The sequence below is a fragment of the Sorex fumeus genome, unplaced genomic scaffold (assembly GCF_029834395.1).
Source record: "Sorex fumeus unplaced genomic scaffold, SorFum_2.1 ptg000037l, whole genome shotgun sequence".
NCBI lineage: Eukaryota > Metazoa > Chordata > Mammalia > Eulipotyphla > Soricidae > Sorex > Sorex fumeus.
Genome location: NW_026606094.1, coordinates 72,762,174 through 72,777,152, shown reverse-complemented (window position 1 = coordinate 72,777,152; position 14,979 = coordinate 72,762,174). Strand labels below are relative to the sequence as shown.

General features: G+C 61.8%; 1 protein-coding gene across 1 annotated transcript in view; it reads right to left on the bottom strand.

Moving 5' to 3' along the window:
* Positions 1-2,533: 2,533 nt before the first annotated feature.
* The window catches only part of MINDY4 (MINDY lysine 48 deubiquitinase 4), a 93,883-nt gene continuing 81,437 nt past the window's right edge, over positions 2,534-14,979 (bottom strand). The window contains exons 15-18 of the mRNA XM_056118355.1: positions 14,177-14,338; positions 11,276-11,456; positions 10,954-11,026; positions 2,534-2,608 (exon numbers count right to left, since the gene is read on the bottom strand). Coding sequence (XP_055974330.1) covers positions 2,560-2,608; positions 10,954-11,026; positions 11,276-11,456; positions 14,177-14,338 — 465 coding nt within the window. The 3' untranslated portion in view covers positions 2,534-2,559. The remainder of the gene's footprint in view (positions 2,609-10,953; positions 11,027-11,275; positions 11,457-14,176; positions 14,339-14,979) is intronic.

Sequence of the window (14,979 nt, the reverse complement as noted above, 5' to 3'; positions counted from 1 at the left end):
TTCCTGGGGCTGTGTGGAGTGGGTGGGCTCCACTGGGTACGGTGGGGGGCAGATGGGTGTTGGGTCCTGACACATGAGTTTCACATGGTTGGGGTCCCCCGGAGAAGCAGGGGTAGGGAACACTGGGCATGGCGGGTGTATGGTGCCAGGGGCCACCGGTCCCACTGACTGCTCTGCTCACAGGGCCCAAAGACAAGCCTTGGCCTGGGGCTGCCCCTTGACAAATGCTCAGGGAGACATGTGGCTCTGGGCTTGGGGTGGCTCATGTGGCACTCGGGCTGGTGCTGAGGTGCTGGGGACGGACCCTGAGCCTGTCACAACCCTTTCAAGTCTCTCCAGGCTTGCACAGACTTATTCTTTCATCTTTTTGGCCACATCAGGCAGTGCTCAGGGATCACTCCTGGCTCTGTGCTCAGGGCTCACTCCTGGCTCTGTGCTCAGGGATCACTCCTGGCTCTGTGCTCAGGGCTTACTCTTGGCTCTGTGCTCAGGGATCACTCCCAGCTCTGTGCTCAGGGTTCACTCCTGGCTCAGGGCTCACTCCTGGCTCTGTGCTCAGGGCTCACTCCTGGCTCTGTGCTCAAGGGTCACTCCTGGCAGTGCTCAGGGCTCACTCCTGGCTCTGTGCTCAGGGCTCGCTCCTGGCTCTGCACTCAGAAATCACTATTGGCTCTGCTCAGGGCTTGCTCCTGGCTCTGTGCTCAGGGCTTGCTCCTGGCTCTGCTCAGGGCTCGCTCCTGGCTCTGTGCTCAGGGCTCACTCCTGGCAGTGCTCAGGGCTCACTCCTGGCTCTGTGCTTAGGGCTCACTCTTGGCAGTGCTCAGGGTACCATGCCAGGTCAGGGATCAAACTCAGGGCCCCACAATGCATTGCCAACCACATGCCCAGGCCCTCACACAAAGATTTTAATAGGCTTTGTGGGGGGCTATGAGCGCTCTGCAGCTTGCCTGCACTCCACCCCGAGAAGTTGCCTGCACGGAGAGAGTGTGCCTGCATGCTCAGTGCCGCTGCCTAGCTAGGTCTCACCCTGGCGGGCCTGGCCCTGGGTCGTCCATCACACGTCACCCATTCCAGGAGGCCGGAGCCAAGGGCGCCCCCCTGCAGGTGGCCACACTTCGGGCTTCCAGAAAGAAGCCTTTGTGATCTGCTGGAACGGCCCCCTCCCCTGCCCCCCTGCAATGTGGGGAATATTTTGATTTCTCTGGGCTTGCCAAGGGACACTGGTCAGGAGGTTAAGTGAGTTTCATTGAAAAGACACTTTTCCTTCCCAAGCTGATAAACAAGGCTGTGGCAGGGAGGCCGACTTCCTCGGGCCAGGCCGGGGCTGCAGCGGCCGGCCAGCCAAGGAAAACAAATGCCCCCACTGTTCGGGGACATATAGGAAGCGTTTCTGCGGACGCCTGCTGTGAATGGCCAGGGAAGTGGGAGCTCACGCAGCCAAGGCCCAGGGGCCTGCGGGGGGTGGGGAGGCAGCCCGACCCAGCCGTTCCCACCTTCTCCCCACACGCATGGTAGGGCCCGGGGTGGCCGCCACTGCCAGGGGACACCTGAAGAGGGAGAGGGAGCCGTCCGTGGGCTGGGAGACAGGCTGAGTGGGACCCGGGTGGCAGGGGGTTGGGCCTGGCTCGCCTTCAGGCAGGAGTGTTCCAGGGACAGCTGCACTCACGGGCCCTTCATGGCTGAGCTCAGAGGGGCCCTCCCATCTCCCCGAGGCACAGGGACCCCTGCCCATGGGCCCCTACAGCCTCTGCTCCCAGCCCTGCTGTCTCCACGCTCCTTCTGAAACCAGTCAGGCCCGTGAATGGGTGAAGGACTCGCCAGTTCCTTTATCACTGCATGAGTGACACTGGATCCTCTGTCCCCACCATCCCTGCTGTCAAGGGCCATTCCCTCTGCCGGGCTCACTCTTTCTGCGCCCCCCTGGGCCCCTATTGCCTGGATGAGGGGCAGGGGTGCTGCACAGCAGGTCAACCCAGCCGGAAGCCGCAGGAAGAGTGGCCCCAGGTCTTCCCGGTGCAGAGCTCTCTCAGGTGCTATGGGGGCCCGGTGGAGGCTGGTGGGGGTCTGCAGGGCCCTGGGCCCCCACTGGCCTCATCCACACAGACACACGACACAACAGGACACACACATTTCAACCCTCGACACAACAGGACACACACATTTCAACCCTCGACACAACAGGACACACACATTTCAACCCTCGGTCCTTCTTTATAAAAGGACCAAAATTAGGAGCGTCCAGGACCCCTGGCCAGGCTCCTTGGGGGGGGGGGAGGGTCTGGTCCAGGGCACAGCCCGTGGGCAGTTGGGGGTGGGGAGAAGGCACAGGCTGCGTCCTGCTCTTGCCAGCAGACACAGTGGGCGGGCAGGAGCCGGGCAACTTCGCCATGGCCTTCCCTGGCCTGTGCTTCCCTTCCGGAAGGTGCTGGGAGGCTGGGAGGTTCTGGGCGCTACTGCCACAGTGCAGGCCCAGGTGAGGGTGCAGCTCTTCTCGGGGACTTGTCCCTGAGGTCTGGGGCTCTGCAGTCCCCAGGGGTGAGTAAGGGAGCCCCTCCGGGGTCACAGGATGGGGTCCGAGCCATTCCAGCACACGGAGGCGCCCTTCCACCTGTGAGGGAGGAGCAGAGAAAGAGTCAGAGATGCCCACCCGGCCCTGCTCAGCCCCCCACAGCACCGCAGCACACCTGGGCCCCGCCCAGATGCACCCCTCCTCCGGGCATTTGTGGCCATCATGGGGCTCTCAGCCCGTGGGAGGGACCCAAGCACCCCAAATCTGCTTGAACCCACAGTGCCTGGTGCTTGTCTTATGGGGCCATAGTTATGGCGCTACTTCCTCAGGGGCCACCCTAATGCTCATGGCACTGGGGGAGACCTGCTGAGAGTGGGAGGCTGCCAAAATCTGGAAACCACCCAAATGCCCTAGAATAGATGACTGGTTAAAAAAACTTTGGTACATCTACGCAATGGAATACTATGCAGCTGTTAGGAGAGAGGGAGTCATGAACTTTGCTTATAAATGGATAGACATGGAGAGTATCATGCTAAGTGAAATGAGTCATAAAGAGAGGGACAGACATAGGACTGGACTCATTTGTGGAGTATAAAACAACACAACATGAGGCTGACACCTAAGGACAGTAGATACAAGGGCCAGGAGGATTGCTCCATAGCTGGAAGCCTGCCTCATGAGCGGAGGGGAGAAGGCAGCTGGAATAGAGAAGGGATCACTAAGAAAATGATGGTTGGAGGAATCAGTCGGAATGGGAGATGTGTGCAGAAAGTGGATAAAGGACCAAACATGATTACCTCTCGGTGTCTGTATTGCAAACCACAACGCCCAAAAGTAGAGAGAGAGAGTATGGGGCATATTGTCTGCCAGGGAGGTGGGGGGAGGGTGGGTATACCGGGGAGATTGGTGGTGGGGAATGTGCACTGGTGGAGGGATGGGTGTTTGTAACCCAAACATGAAAGCTTGTAACTTTCTCATGGTGATTCAATAAATTAAGAGAGAGAGAGAGAGAGAGAGAGAGAGAGAGAGAGAGAGAGAGAGTGGAGGGCTGCCGGGACACCTCCAGGGACCTGGGAGACGTTAAGGATTTTTGAGCTTCATTCCAAGAGCCACCAGAAGTCAGTGAAAGGCTGTGAGCAGCCCCTTGAAACACAGACTTGCCATTTGTTAAAAAAAAAAAATTTCTGGAGCTGCAGGCAGCACTACACACAATTAAACCAGAAGCCAGGGTTCGAAAAACGTGATGACGGTGCCGTTTCCAGATGAAAGTCACAGCCACGAGCCCACGCAGTCTTCCCCGTGCTTCATATCCGTCTGTCCCCCGTCTCCTGAGCAACTTGGAGCAAGGATCGGCCCGGCAGACGGAGCGTCTCTTGAGCCGTCTCAGCAGTAGAGGGGTCCATCCTCCTCCAAGGCTGAAGCCCGGTACTGAGGCACGAAGGGAGGAAACAGGAGTGCCCCAGGAAGATGCGGCTCCCCAGCCAAAGGTCTACGGCCATCGAGGGACTCCATTCTGGCCTCGGGAGCGCCCAACCCCTCCATTTCCAAGAACCACCACTTGCCCCTCCTCTCAGGAGCTCAGCAGCTCCTTTTGTTGTTCCTCCTGTTTTGGTTTTTGGAGCCACACCTGGCTGTGCTCAGAACTTACTCCTGGCAGGCATGAGGATCACTGGGGATGCAGCATGAAGGGCAGGTGTCCTGCACGCTGTCCTGGCTCTGCAGGCCCGCATCAGCTTCCTTTGTCTCTGACCCCCACGCTTCAAGGCCTCGCTTGCCACAGACACTCACCCCGCTGGCCACAGGGAGCTCCAGGAATCCCGTGAAGCCTGCAGTCCCCCGCCCCCCGCCGTGAGTATATCACCTGCTTCACACCATGCCATTCCCCTTCAGATGAGCAAAAATACTTCCTGCCACATGGAGGAAAACTGTTCAAGAGCCTGCCTGCCCGTGACGCTTGTGCCTGCAGGGAGGACAGGAGGTGACATTTGCATGTGGCCCGTTTGGGAACAATTTAAAGTGCGTTCTCTTCGCTCCCCAGAGGGCTCTACAGGGCCAGACTAGTGGAGACTTGGAGACTGTGATGCGTTTCACAGTCTGGACATGCATGGCATGGTGCGTGCCAGTGGACTTCTGGAGGACTGTCACCTGACCCACAGAAGCTCGCTGGGTTGCAGCTTCCTGTCTAAGACTCAGCAAGACAGACTTTGGTGAGCGAGCGAGGGAGGATGCTCTCAGCCATGAAGCTCCGTCGTCTTAGGAAGCTGGAATGTCCCATCCGCTCGTGCCACTGTCCCCAGGCAGAAGGCTGGAAGATGTCCCCAGCAAGGTTCTGTGGCCCCCAGGCTGCTCTTTCCTTCTTACCGGTGCCAGTTCACCATGAACCAGACACCCCTGCGTCCTCCTGCCCCAGGCTCAAAGGCAGGTCTAGAGAGGCCGACAAGCCTGCCTGAGAGCCCTGCAGAGGCCTGGTCACTCCCTGCAGAGGTCAGCTTGTTTCCAGCAGACGCCAGCCTGCACCCTTCAGAGGTCAGCTCATGTCCTGCAGAGGTCTGGTCACTCACTACCTGCAGAGGCCTGGTAATGCCCTGCAGAGACCTGGTCACTCCCTGCAGAGGTCAGCTTGTGTCCTGCAGAGGTCAGGTCACTCCCTGCAGAGGTCAGCTTGTGTCCTGCAGAGGCCTGGTCACTCCCTGCCGAGGCCTGGTCACTCCTTGCAGAGGCCCAGCTCACACCTGCAGAGGTCAGCTTGAGAAGCCCCAAGGGAGGCCTCTGCTATGTCCTGAGCCCCGATGGCGTGATGCTGTGCTGACACTGACGCTGCCTTCTGTAGGGTCTCATCATGTCAGACCTTGTTCCTGGTTGCCTTGGACGGGAAGGGCTCTGCATTCCTGGCATCTTGGCACTCTGGCCTCCTCCTGAGGGGCTGAGGTAGGTGCCCAGAGCCCACAGTGGGGCTCTGGGGCTCACAGACACTCGTTGTAATCGTTGGGACTCCATTTGGGGCCGGGAGAAGAGCCCAGTCTGGTCCTGCGCAGCTACTTTGGTGAGATGCAGTGGGTGAGGGGCCGAGCACCCCTGCCCGGGAGGGGGGCTAGCCCAGCCCCTAGGGACCAGGCTCCTCTCGGAACCAGCCTTGGCAACACCATCCAGGCTCCACTCATGCCCCCAAGCACGCTGAGATCTCCCCTCATTCTCCTCAGGCCATTCACAGGCTGTACTGCAGGAAGTCCCCCTCTTGCACCCTGATTTCCCGAGGTCCCCACCAGGCAGCAGGCCTGGGTTTGCGGAGGTCACGGCGAGGGTGACAGCATGGCTAGGCTTCCAGCATCACTCCCCGCCCCTCTCCTTCCTCCCCGCCTTCACTCCCACCCCAGCCCCCAGCAGTTGGTCCCTGCCACATCACACCAACAGTCACTCCTGGTGGAGCTCAGAGGACAAGGCCTTCCCCGCGCGGGCCACCACTCTGGCCCCTGGCGCTTAGTCCTGAAGCTCTCAGCAGAGATCATGACCCAGCCCAGCCCAGCCCAGCCCAGGGGGGGCCCCGGCTGGAGAGTGCTGGGAACCCCCGTGAGAAGCTGTATCAGCCAGGGGGAGCCCCCAGAGCAGGACCAGAGTTGGGAGACAGGAAGATTCTGCCAGGGTGGGCAGTCCCTGGCAGGAAGGTGCCATCAGTGCAAATCAGTCACTAGGGGAGAGACTGCACAGGGCCCAGGGACAGGTGAGAGGGGGTGAGGTGGGCACTCAGGAGTGAGCTCTGGGATCCCAACAGAGTCCTGGGGTCCCTGCAGACTTTCAGAATCCCAGTAGACTCCTGGGGTCGCAGAAGACTTCCAGGGTCCTAGAAGACACTTGGGGGAGGGGGATCCCAGCAGACTCCTGGGGTCGCAGAAGATTCCCGGAGTCCAGCAGCCCCTGGGTCACAGCAGCCTCCCCAGTTTCCAGCACAATCCTACACATGGTTGGTCCACCTTGGCCGCTGACTGTGGGTCTGGATGGTTCTCTCAGGGGAAAGGAGGTTTCTCTCCTGGGCATGTGGGGCCTTCAGGGCCCCTCCCCTGGCTGTGACAATTAAAGTTATCACCAGACTTTGCCAATGTCCCCCAGAATCCCAAATCGCTCCCAATGATGGCCATCACCAAGAGGACAAAAACCAAAAGAAGCACAAATAGCCCAGCCTGGCCGGCACCAATAAACCATGTTCTGGGGTCTAGGCCGGAGAAAAACTGCGGCAAGCAGAGGCAGGCCGGGCTTCACGCTGCTGCTGCTGCTGCTGCTGCTGATGATGATTTTGGCTTTTTGGGTCACACCCGGTGATGCTTAGGGATTACTCTTGACTCTGCATTCAGAAATTACTCCTGGTGGTGCTCAGGGGAACCATATGGGATGCTGGGGATCGAACCCAGGTCAGCTGTGTGCAAGGCAAGCACCCTACCTGCTGCTATCACTACGGTCCTGTTTAACTTTTATTATTTTTACATTTTAAAAGAAGTGTGTGTGTGTGTGTGTGTGTGTGTGTGTGTGAGAGAGAGAGAGAGGGAGAGAGAGAGAGAGAGAGAGAGAGGCTGGAGAGTTGGTACAGTGTAAAGACAAGACATTTGCCATGCAGAAGGCTGACCTGATGCCCGGCACCCCCGGGAATGATCCCTGGGCACACAGCCAGGGGTGGGGACCGAGCCCTAAGCATGGCTGGGCATATGCCAACCTGCCCCTCTTGCACCCCACAAAAAAAACACATCATTGCTATAGTTTAGGTCCCAGGTTTACGATAGTGCCCAGGCTTATGAGCTTCATTCATGTACACATGTTGCAGGGCCAAGGTGCTCAATGAGCCCAATGACCTGAGGTCACTCCAGGCCTCTTCACTCCCCCCTAGTTTAGCTTCAAGGAGGAGAGGGCAGCTCCGGCTGCAGAGTGACCTGCAGAAATACAGCCGAACACGTGGCCCCATCTGAGCACGCAACATCTCCGATCTCTGGAAGCTGGCATCCCAGCGGAGCACGCCAGACGGGGTGGCAGGGCGGCGTGCGGCAAGGAAGCTGACCAGTCTCGACTGACGAAAGCTTTCGCACAGAAGCTTAACTTGCAACAGCGGCTCAGTAACCCCCCAGACAAGGACTTACTTGTCCCCAGGGGGACAATTTTCACAAACGTTCTTCTATAGGAATATTTTTTTGATCCTCTTGCTAGCCTTTTACTGGTAACAAGCAATACAAAATAAATTATGGGGGGAGGGGGGCCTGCGACGGGGGCAGGCTCTAGGGGAAACGGAATACTGAAACGCCTGTCACAAACCATCACGGACAACTCTGTAAACCATGGTGCTCAAATAAAGTGGCGGGGAAAGATCTTGAAAAATCAAAATAAAGAAAGGGGAAACATACAGCCTGCGGGGGCTAGAGAACAAGGCCCGAGGTAAGGCACTTACTTGCCTTGCTTGCAGCACCCCTCGGTCTGAGGTCTGATTCCCGGCCCGGCCAGGAGCAGGCCCTGAGCACCCCTGGGCCCCGGGAGGGGCCTGAGTGCCAGTTTAGTGGACTCCAGTTTCCCTCCTGCTCCTGACCCTGGAACCAAAGTGGCTCTGGACTGCGGCTGGGGCTGCTGACCACCCGGCCTGGCCCATCCTGCCCCCCTGGGACTCGCTCCTCTGTCTAGCTCTTCCTGGCCTGGTAGCTGGGGGTGGGGGTTCCCTGCCCGCTGACCCTCTCAAGGGCCAGAGCTGATGTCCAATCTCAGTGCCTGGACCTAGGGTGCTGATGAGGGGGGACCTCCCACCCCCTCCACAGGTGAGAACCCTTCCAGTGCCCGGGCGGAAGGATGAGCTTTGGCCCCTTCCCTCACCCCACCTCAGGAAGAGCGTGTGCACCCCAAGGACCCTAGGGAAAAGTGAAGGTGCTGGTGGTGGACGGGTGGGGGCCGGGTGGGGGGCACAGAGTGAACACAGCCTGTTCACACTGGGAAGCCAGAAAGCGCAGGGACCAGTGGCAGGACCCAGGACACCTCCACGGAAGAGAGAGGCCACTTGTGGACGGAGAGTCAGCAAGACAAGTGAATGTGGGCACAGCATGGGATGGGCATCAGCCCGGCCCCTGGAAGGCACAGTCTGGGCACGTCTGCAGCTTCGGACCTGAGCTGCAGCTGGCAAGGGGCGGGGACAGTGGGGGTGGGGGGGTTCTTCCCATCCATCCCAGGACAGCTGCCTGAAGCTCGGGAGAGGCCCCTGGAGTGTGTCTCTGTCTGTGTCAGTGGCCAGGGCCTTCCATGGAGGAAGGGCGGGGGACAGACCCCATGTTCCTGACTCGGGACACGAGGCCGAGACGTGCGTCACTGGGGAGTAGAGAGATAGGAGCTGGGCCGGGGTGATTCGAATTGGGATGCTCTTGTCCCAGGTGTCTGCGCTTGTGCAATGTTGCTAGGCAACAGAGCCAGGTGACCGGAAGTCGGCCGCCCACTCAGTGACCTTTCCCTGGGCGGGGACAGGCAGGTCTAAGCTTCAGGGGCTGGCCGTGGCCACAGGTGGGGCCTGGGGTTACCGATCCCCCCAACTCTGGGGACTCTGGTGTGGCAGGAGGACCCTGCCAGGCTGGAACAACCTGGACAGCCCCAGGGCCTGGCCCCACCATCTCCTGCAGTGCTGGTTTGAGGCGGAAAGCGCACCCCATAGAGCCCATGGGCCCCAGTCTCAGCTGTGTGCTGAGAGCAAGATGCTCCTGGCATGGGGCTGGGCCACAGGGGGCTCTACTGCCCTCAGCCCCAGCCAGACAGGTGCCTGGGACTGGAGGGGCCTGGCACGCCTCCTTCCCACTGGGCATGCGGGCAGACCCCAGAGTGCTCTCGGGCCAGTCCCTGTTGGCCCTGCACCCACACCCTGGCTCACGCCCTCTGGGCTGGGTGCTGCCTCTGGCTATGGGGGAAGGCCCAGCCGTTCCCCCCTCACCACTGTCCCCAGGCCCAGGCTGGCTCTGACGATGGCCAGGGGACCCAGGTGGGGCTCACGGAGCAGGCAGGCAGCAGAGTGCAGGAAGGTCATGTGGCCCCACGGGCACTGCTGGGGACAGCACCCCAGCCCTGGGTCAGAAGGACCACCAGACAGGGTGCTGGACTCAGCCTGCCCCAAGCTCCTCCATGACGGTGAGTGTGGCCAGGGCCGGGCAACCAGGCCAGCCAGCTCCCGGCCCATGGTGTGGCCACGCCTCAAGTGATAGTCACCAGGGATGACAGAAAAGAGGCCGGGAGGAGGGGAGCCTGGGATAAGGGGAGACCCCCTAGATGTGCTAGACTGAGCCTCCCAATCTACCAGCAGTGGGCAAGGGGCCGCCCCAGGCAGGTGGGGAGACAGACCCCCCCACCCCCAAGTCATAGCGCCAAGCTGGCTGGGGGTGGGGCTGTTCCGAGGTTCAGAAGTGGGCGCTGCCGGAAGGGACAGAGACAGACGGGGCCTGCAGGGGTGCGGCCCACTCGTGGCCCACCTGCAGGAAGGCTGTGCGCTGGCCTCCCACCCCGCCCCGGCCTCTCTCATCACCCGGAATGAGGGGCCTTTGTACATGAAAGGGAGCCGCGTCCGCGCCTTTAATCCTGCCGCCCAGCAAAGCCGGCCCTGACCCCGCAGGAATGCCTCATCTGCCGGGGCGGGCAGGTGGATGGACTGAGCGGCCGGCAGATGCGATGTGGATGCTGCGCTTCTCCGGCCCCACCCTGCTCTCTTCGGGGCCACGTGGAGCCCTGGGTCCCAGCAGCTCTATCCCAGGTCCCTTGGAGGCCCCTGCAGCGGCCGGGAGAGGCCCAGGCCCAGGCCCGGTTCACACCACATCCCTCCAGCCCAGCCTCAGTGGACGCAGGGTGCAGGCCGTAGGCCAGGGAGAGGCAGTCAGTAGCAATGAGGTGTGTGCGGAGTGAGAGAACGCGGCCGGGCGGCAGCCGGGCTCCTGGAGGCCTCTGCGGTGACCAGGTGAAGGCAGGCTCTGGGGGCAGCTCTGTGGGCCGCGTAGGTGCGCTCCTGTTCCCCACGGCCAGCACCACGGCCTCCTCCCTCCCTCCTTCCCTCCTGCATGTTCAGTGCTGGTGCTGAGTAGCCCCGTCCTTGCCCTGGCTCCTGGACGCTGGACGAGTGAGGTGTACACCCAGACCCCAGACCAGGCACTGCCTCATGACCAGAGCTGCAGGATGGGGTTGGGGGATCACTGCCTCTGACTGAGGCCGGGGCTGCCCCCCATGCCCCAGGCTGCCAAAGGAAGGCCCCTCGCCCCCTCCTGCCTCCTGACCGGGCACCTCCTCCCACTGCCCAGCCCAGGCCTCCGCCCGGGTGGCCGGACCTGCCTTCCTCCAGACCCCACTGGGGCCGCAGCCTTGGGAGAGAGGCCTGCGAGGCCCCAGCTGGCAGCAGCACCCCCAGCCCCACCCCCACACACATGCCCCATCACCGCGGAGCCGGCCCGCGGCCCACTCACTTGGTCCTGATGCAGAGCTCCAGGGGTGGGGTGAGGTCCTGGCCGTTGTCCTTAGGCACTGTCTGGGTGGTGTCTGGGGAGGGAGGGCAGGGGTGCCGCTGGTCAGCCCACGGGCACCCTGGGTGAAGGCACCTTACCCCATCTCAGCCTGACCCCCGCCTCGCCCCTTCAGCTTCCAGAATATTCTATAGGCTCGTCACTTCCGTCAGAGAGGAGCCTGGCTCCCGGTAGGGTGGGCCCAGCTGGTTGGTCACCTAGCTCGCCCCGGCCCACGGCAGCAGGCCCAGCTCCACCTGGCCCCGGAGGGTGGGGAGGGGCGCACCCACGGTCAGTCGGATCTGCTCCTCCTGGTTGGCCAGGCCGTCGTAGTAGTAGAGGTCGAAGAGCCGCTCAGAGCGCCAGTCTTGCAGGAGCGCCGGCTGCAGGCTGAAGAGGACGCTGAAGTGGCTCTCGGCACATACCACCCAGATCGGGAAGCGTGGGGTCTTCAGGAAGCAGCCCACCTGCGAGGAGGGGGGGTGCTGAGGGTGGGACGGCATGGACCCTGGGGCTCCGCACCCAGAGGACCCCTCTGTAGCCCCCTCCAAGGTCTCCGATGGCTGTCCAGCACCCTCAGCCCCGGACGAGGCTGTTGGGGTGCAGCCACGTGAAGCGCCCCGCCCCCCAGTCGGCCAAAAGCAGGGAGGACCCTCCCTGGAGGACGCGTATGGACCCGGGGGGTCAGGAGCGTGGCGGGGAGGCCATCCGGGAGCTGTGGGCACCCAGGAGGTGGGCTGGGGCAGCTGATGGCAAGGAGTGGGCTGGGATGAAGACCTCCCCCCGCACCCCCCCCGCCCCGACTGAGTTCCCATGAGACACCTTCACAGAACTGGGAATCGGGGGAGGGGGGTGCTGCTGAGAGGCTCTGAAGGTCACTCGGACCCTGCGCCCATGGTGGTGCTTCCTCAGTGCACCTCCAGACCCCGGCCTGACTCATGTGGCTGCCCTGTGCCCGTGGCCCCGCTGGCGGCCGCCCAAGCCCTGCTCGCCCGGGAGACGTTGCGGGCTCAGGTGTTTACGCCGCAGCGCACGGATTAAGGAAAGAATGGGAGCAATTTTTCCAGTGGGGCAGCGGGTGACCTCTCTCCAGGGCCTATCCTCCTGGCCCCCTCAGAGCCCGGGGGAGTGTGGCGGGTGGGCACGGGGCGGGGGGGGGGGGGTCCCTGCAGACCCTGACCCAGGCGGAAGGGCCTCCTCACAGGCCCCGACCCTGCACCCTCACTGTGTTCCCTCCCTCCGCCCCCCGCCTGGCCCCCACCTCACCCTGCACCCACCTCGCCCTGCCCTCCCCCAGCCCTGTGGCCAGGCAGGTGGAGTGAGGGGAATTAGCCGTCTTAGTGGACGTGGCCGGACGTGCCTGCACCCTGCTGCAAACTTGGCTCCCCTTCCACGCTCCAGAGAGGCTTTGCCGCTGGGGGCATCGCCGGGACCCTCGGGGAAGCCTGGGAGACCCGGAACTGGTGCTTGCTCCCCACTGGAGCAAGAACCTGGGGCCCTCCAGGGGGCCTATGTCCCTGTAATCAGCCCCCACCCCTAGGTTTTCCACCACTGGAACAAAAGGGCAGCTGGCCCGAGGCGGCACGCTCAGGGGATTAAGGGCGACAGCGTTGCCCAAGGGCTTCTGGAGTGGTGGACATTGGGAGCGCCTGCCAAGCGGGGGGGGGGGGGGGTCCCCGCTTTGCAGAGACCCAATTTGCTTCCTCAGAGTGTGGGGAAGCCTACCAAGGCCGGGATGCGGAGGCAGGCGGGGCCACATTCCTCCTGCACAGTCGCTGGAGTGTTTATCCTGACCACTGCCCTTGACGCAGAGTCAAAATGGGGTTCCTGGTGAGCCTGGGGGTTCACAAGCTTGACTGTGGGGAAGTCCGGAGTTTAGGATTCCAGAAGCCCCTGAGGTGTCCCTCTGGCCACCCCATGAGTGCCCCTGGGAGCCCAGCGTGTCCAGAAGAAGCCTCCGTCCTTCCCTCCCGGTCATAGCAGCTCACGAGTCAGACCCCTGGCGGGTGTCACCCAGGGAGAGGGCCTGGGGATGGGAGCTCGTAGGAGGCTCCCAGGCCTCGGGAACGCACCCAACAGGCTGTCTGTGCTGGGCGGGTGCAGCCAAACTGAGCTGGGCCTCTAGACTTTAGTTCCCTGCCTCTGGCAAGGTCTAAGCATCCCCGCTGTATCCCTGCTCCGTCTCCGAGGCCCCAGTGAGGGCAGGGTCAAAGGGAGGGCCTTCCGCTACCCCGGGGGGCCCCATTTCATACAAACCCAGAGAACAAAGTCTTCTCTGAGGACCCGAGGAAGAGGAGGCCCGGGAGGTGCAGCGCAGGCTGGGACAAGGGCGCACGGCCAGGAACGTCCCCGCGGCCACCCTTTCCGAGGCCCGTCCTGCAGGCAGGGAGGAAGTGGACACCCGGACAAACAGGCCGAGCGAAGCCTGTGGGACTTGGCTTTGAACTGGGTGACCCCAGGAGGCCACAGGGGAAGTCCTGACCCGGCGCCTGAGGCGGCGGCCCAGGCTGGACATGGGAACAGAGGCAGAGACCTCAGCAACGTAGCCCCGGACCCAGCCACATGCTGGGGAGTGACAGGAAGTGCCAGAAGCTGAAATGTCAAGGAGCGCTGGCCCCCAGGGGCTGGGACCATGTCCCCCCACATTAGGACTCTGCACCTGAGTGTACCTGGAGACCCCGAGGAGGCAGGCTGAAGCCCGCAATGGGGGCGCGCTGTGATGTCAGTGCTGGAACACCCAGCACAGCCTCAGACCTGGGGCCCCGCCCACCCCCAAAAGACGAGCATGGCCATTCTGCCCCCCCCACACACACACCCCAAAGTCACTGGACATCAGGCCCTTCCCAGAGGTGGCATTAGTTGGCTTTGGGGGGCAGCGGGTGTGTGATCGATGAGCCGTTCTCTCTATATTTGGTTTCTGGGCCACACCCGGCAATGCTCAGGATTTACTCCCAGTTATGAACACTTTGGGCAGGGCTCAGGGACCAGATGGGGTGTTGGGGATCAAATCCAGGTCAGGTACATGCCCAAGGCCAGCGGTCTCCCCATTGAAAGGCGAGCCATTCTCCATGTCCGAGAACCTGGATTTCTTATTTCCTCCGAGGCCCTGGGTCGGGCTGGCCTTGGTGTCACAGGGGCTCTGGGAGTTGGCAGGCACTGCCCTGCCCTGGCCTCGTCCGCGGGGTACCTGGCACACATTGTAGTGCTCGAAGAGGGACAGGAAGCCGATGTTGCTGCGCGCGGCGATGCCTTTGAGGAGAGTGACGCTCCCATCCCCAGAATCCAGCTCCATCACGTCATTGAAAACATTGGACACGGCCCTCCCGGTCAGGAGCAGATTGACAAGTTCCTGTTGATGAGAGAAAGGGGAAAGGCTCGTCCAGTCTCGGAATGAGCTGCCCACGGGGTGGGGGTGAGGGGGATCGGGAACAAGGAACAAAGGAAGGAAAGCGAGGAGAAGAAAGACTGGAATCGGGCGGGTGGGACGCGCGTTCCCACACACTGTCAGGGGGGCAGGAGGCCAAGGCCCATCCAGTGCGCCGGACACCAGTGTCACCCACCACACAAGGTCAGCGCTGGCTGCCCCGCAGGCCCTCCCTGCCCCAGTCAGTGGGCAGGGGTCCTTGGGCGTCGGGATCATGCATAAGGGGTGTTGTTTCGGGTCGAGGCAGGGCATGGGTGCGTGTGCAGGGCACTCGGGGTGCAGACAGAGGGCCGGGGGTGCCGTGGGGCTGAGTCAGAGATGCTTTGTAGACCAGTGACATTTGGGTGGGTCTTGAAGAAGGGCATTATTTTTTAAATAATTTTTTGTTTTAAATTTCTGAAATAACTTTAGGCTCCAAAGAAGTTATAAAAATAGTCCAAAGAGTTCCTGTGTACCCTTCACCCAGCTTCCCCCAACAATAACATCTTAATGGGGCCAGGAACAGCATCAGCACCAGGAAACTGACAGGGGGTCCCAGGCCTCACCCCCAGCCCCACTCGCTCTCC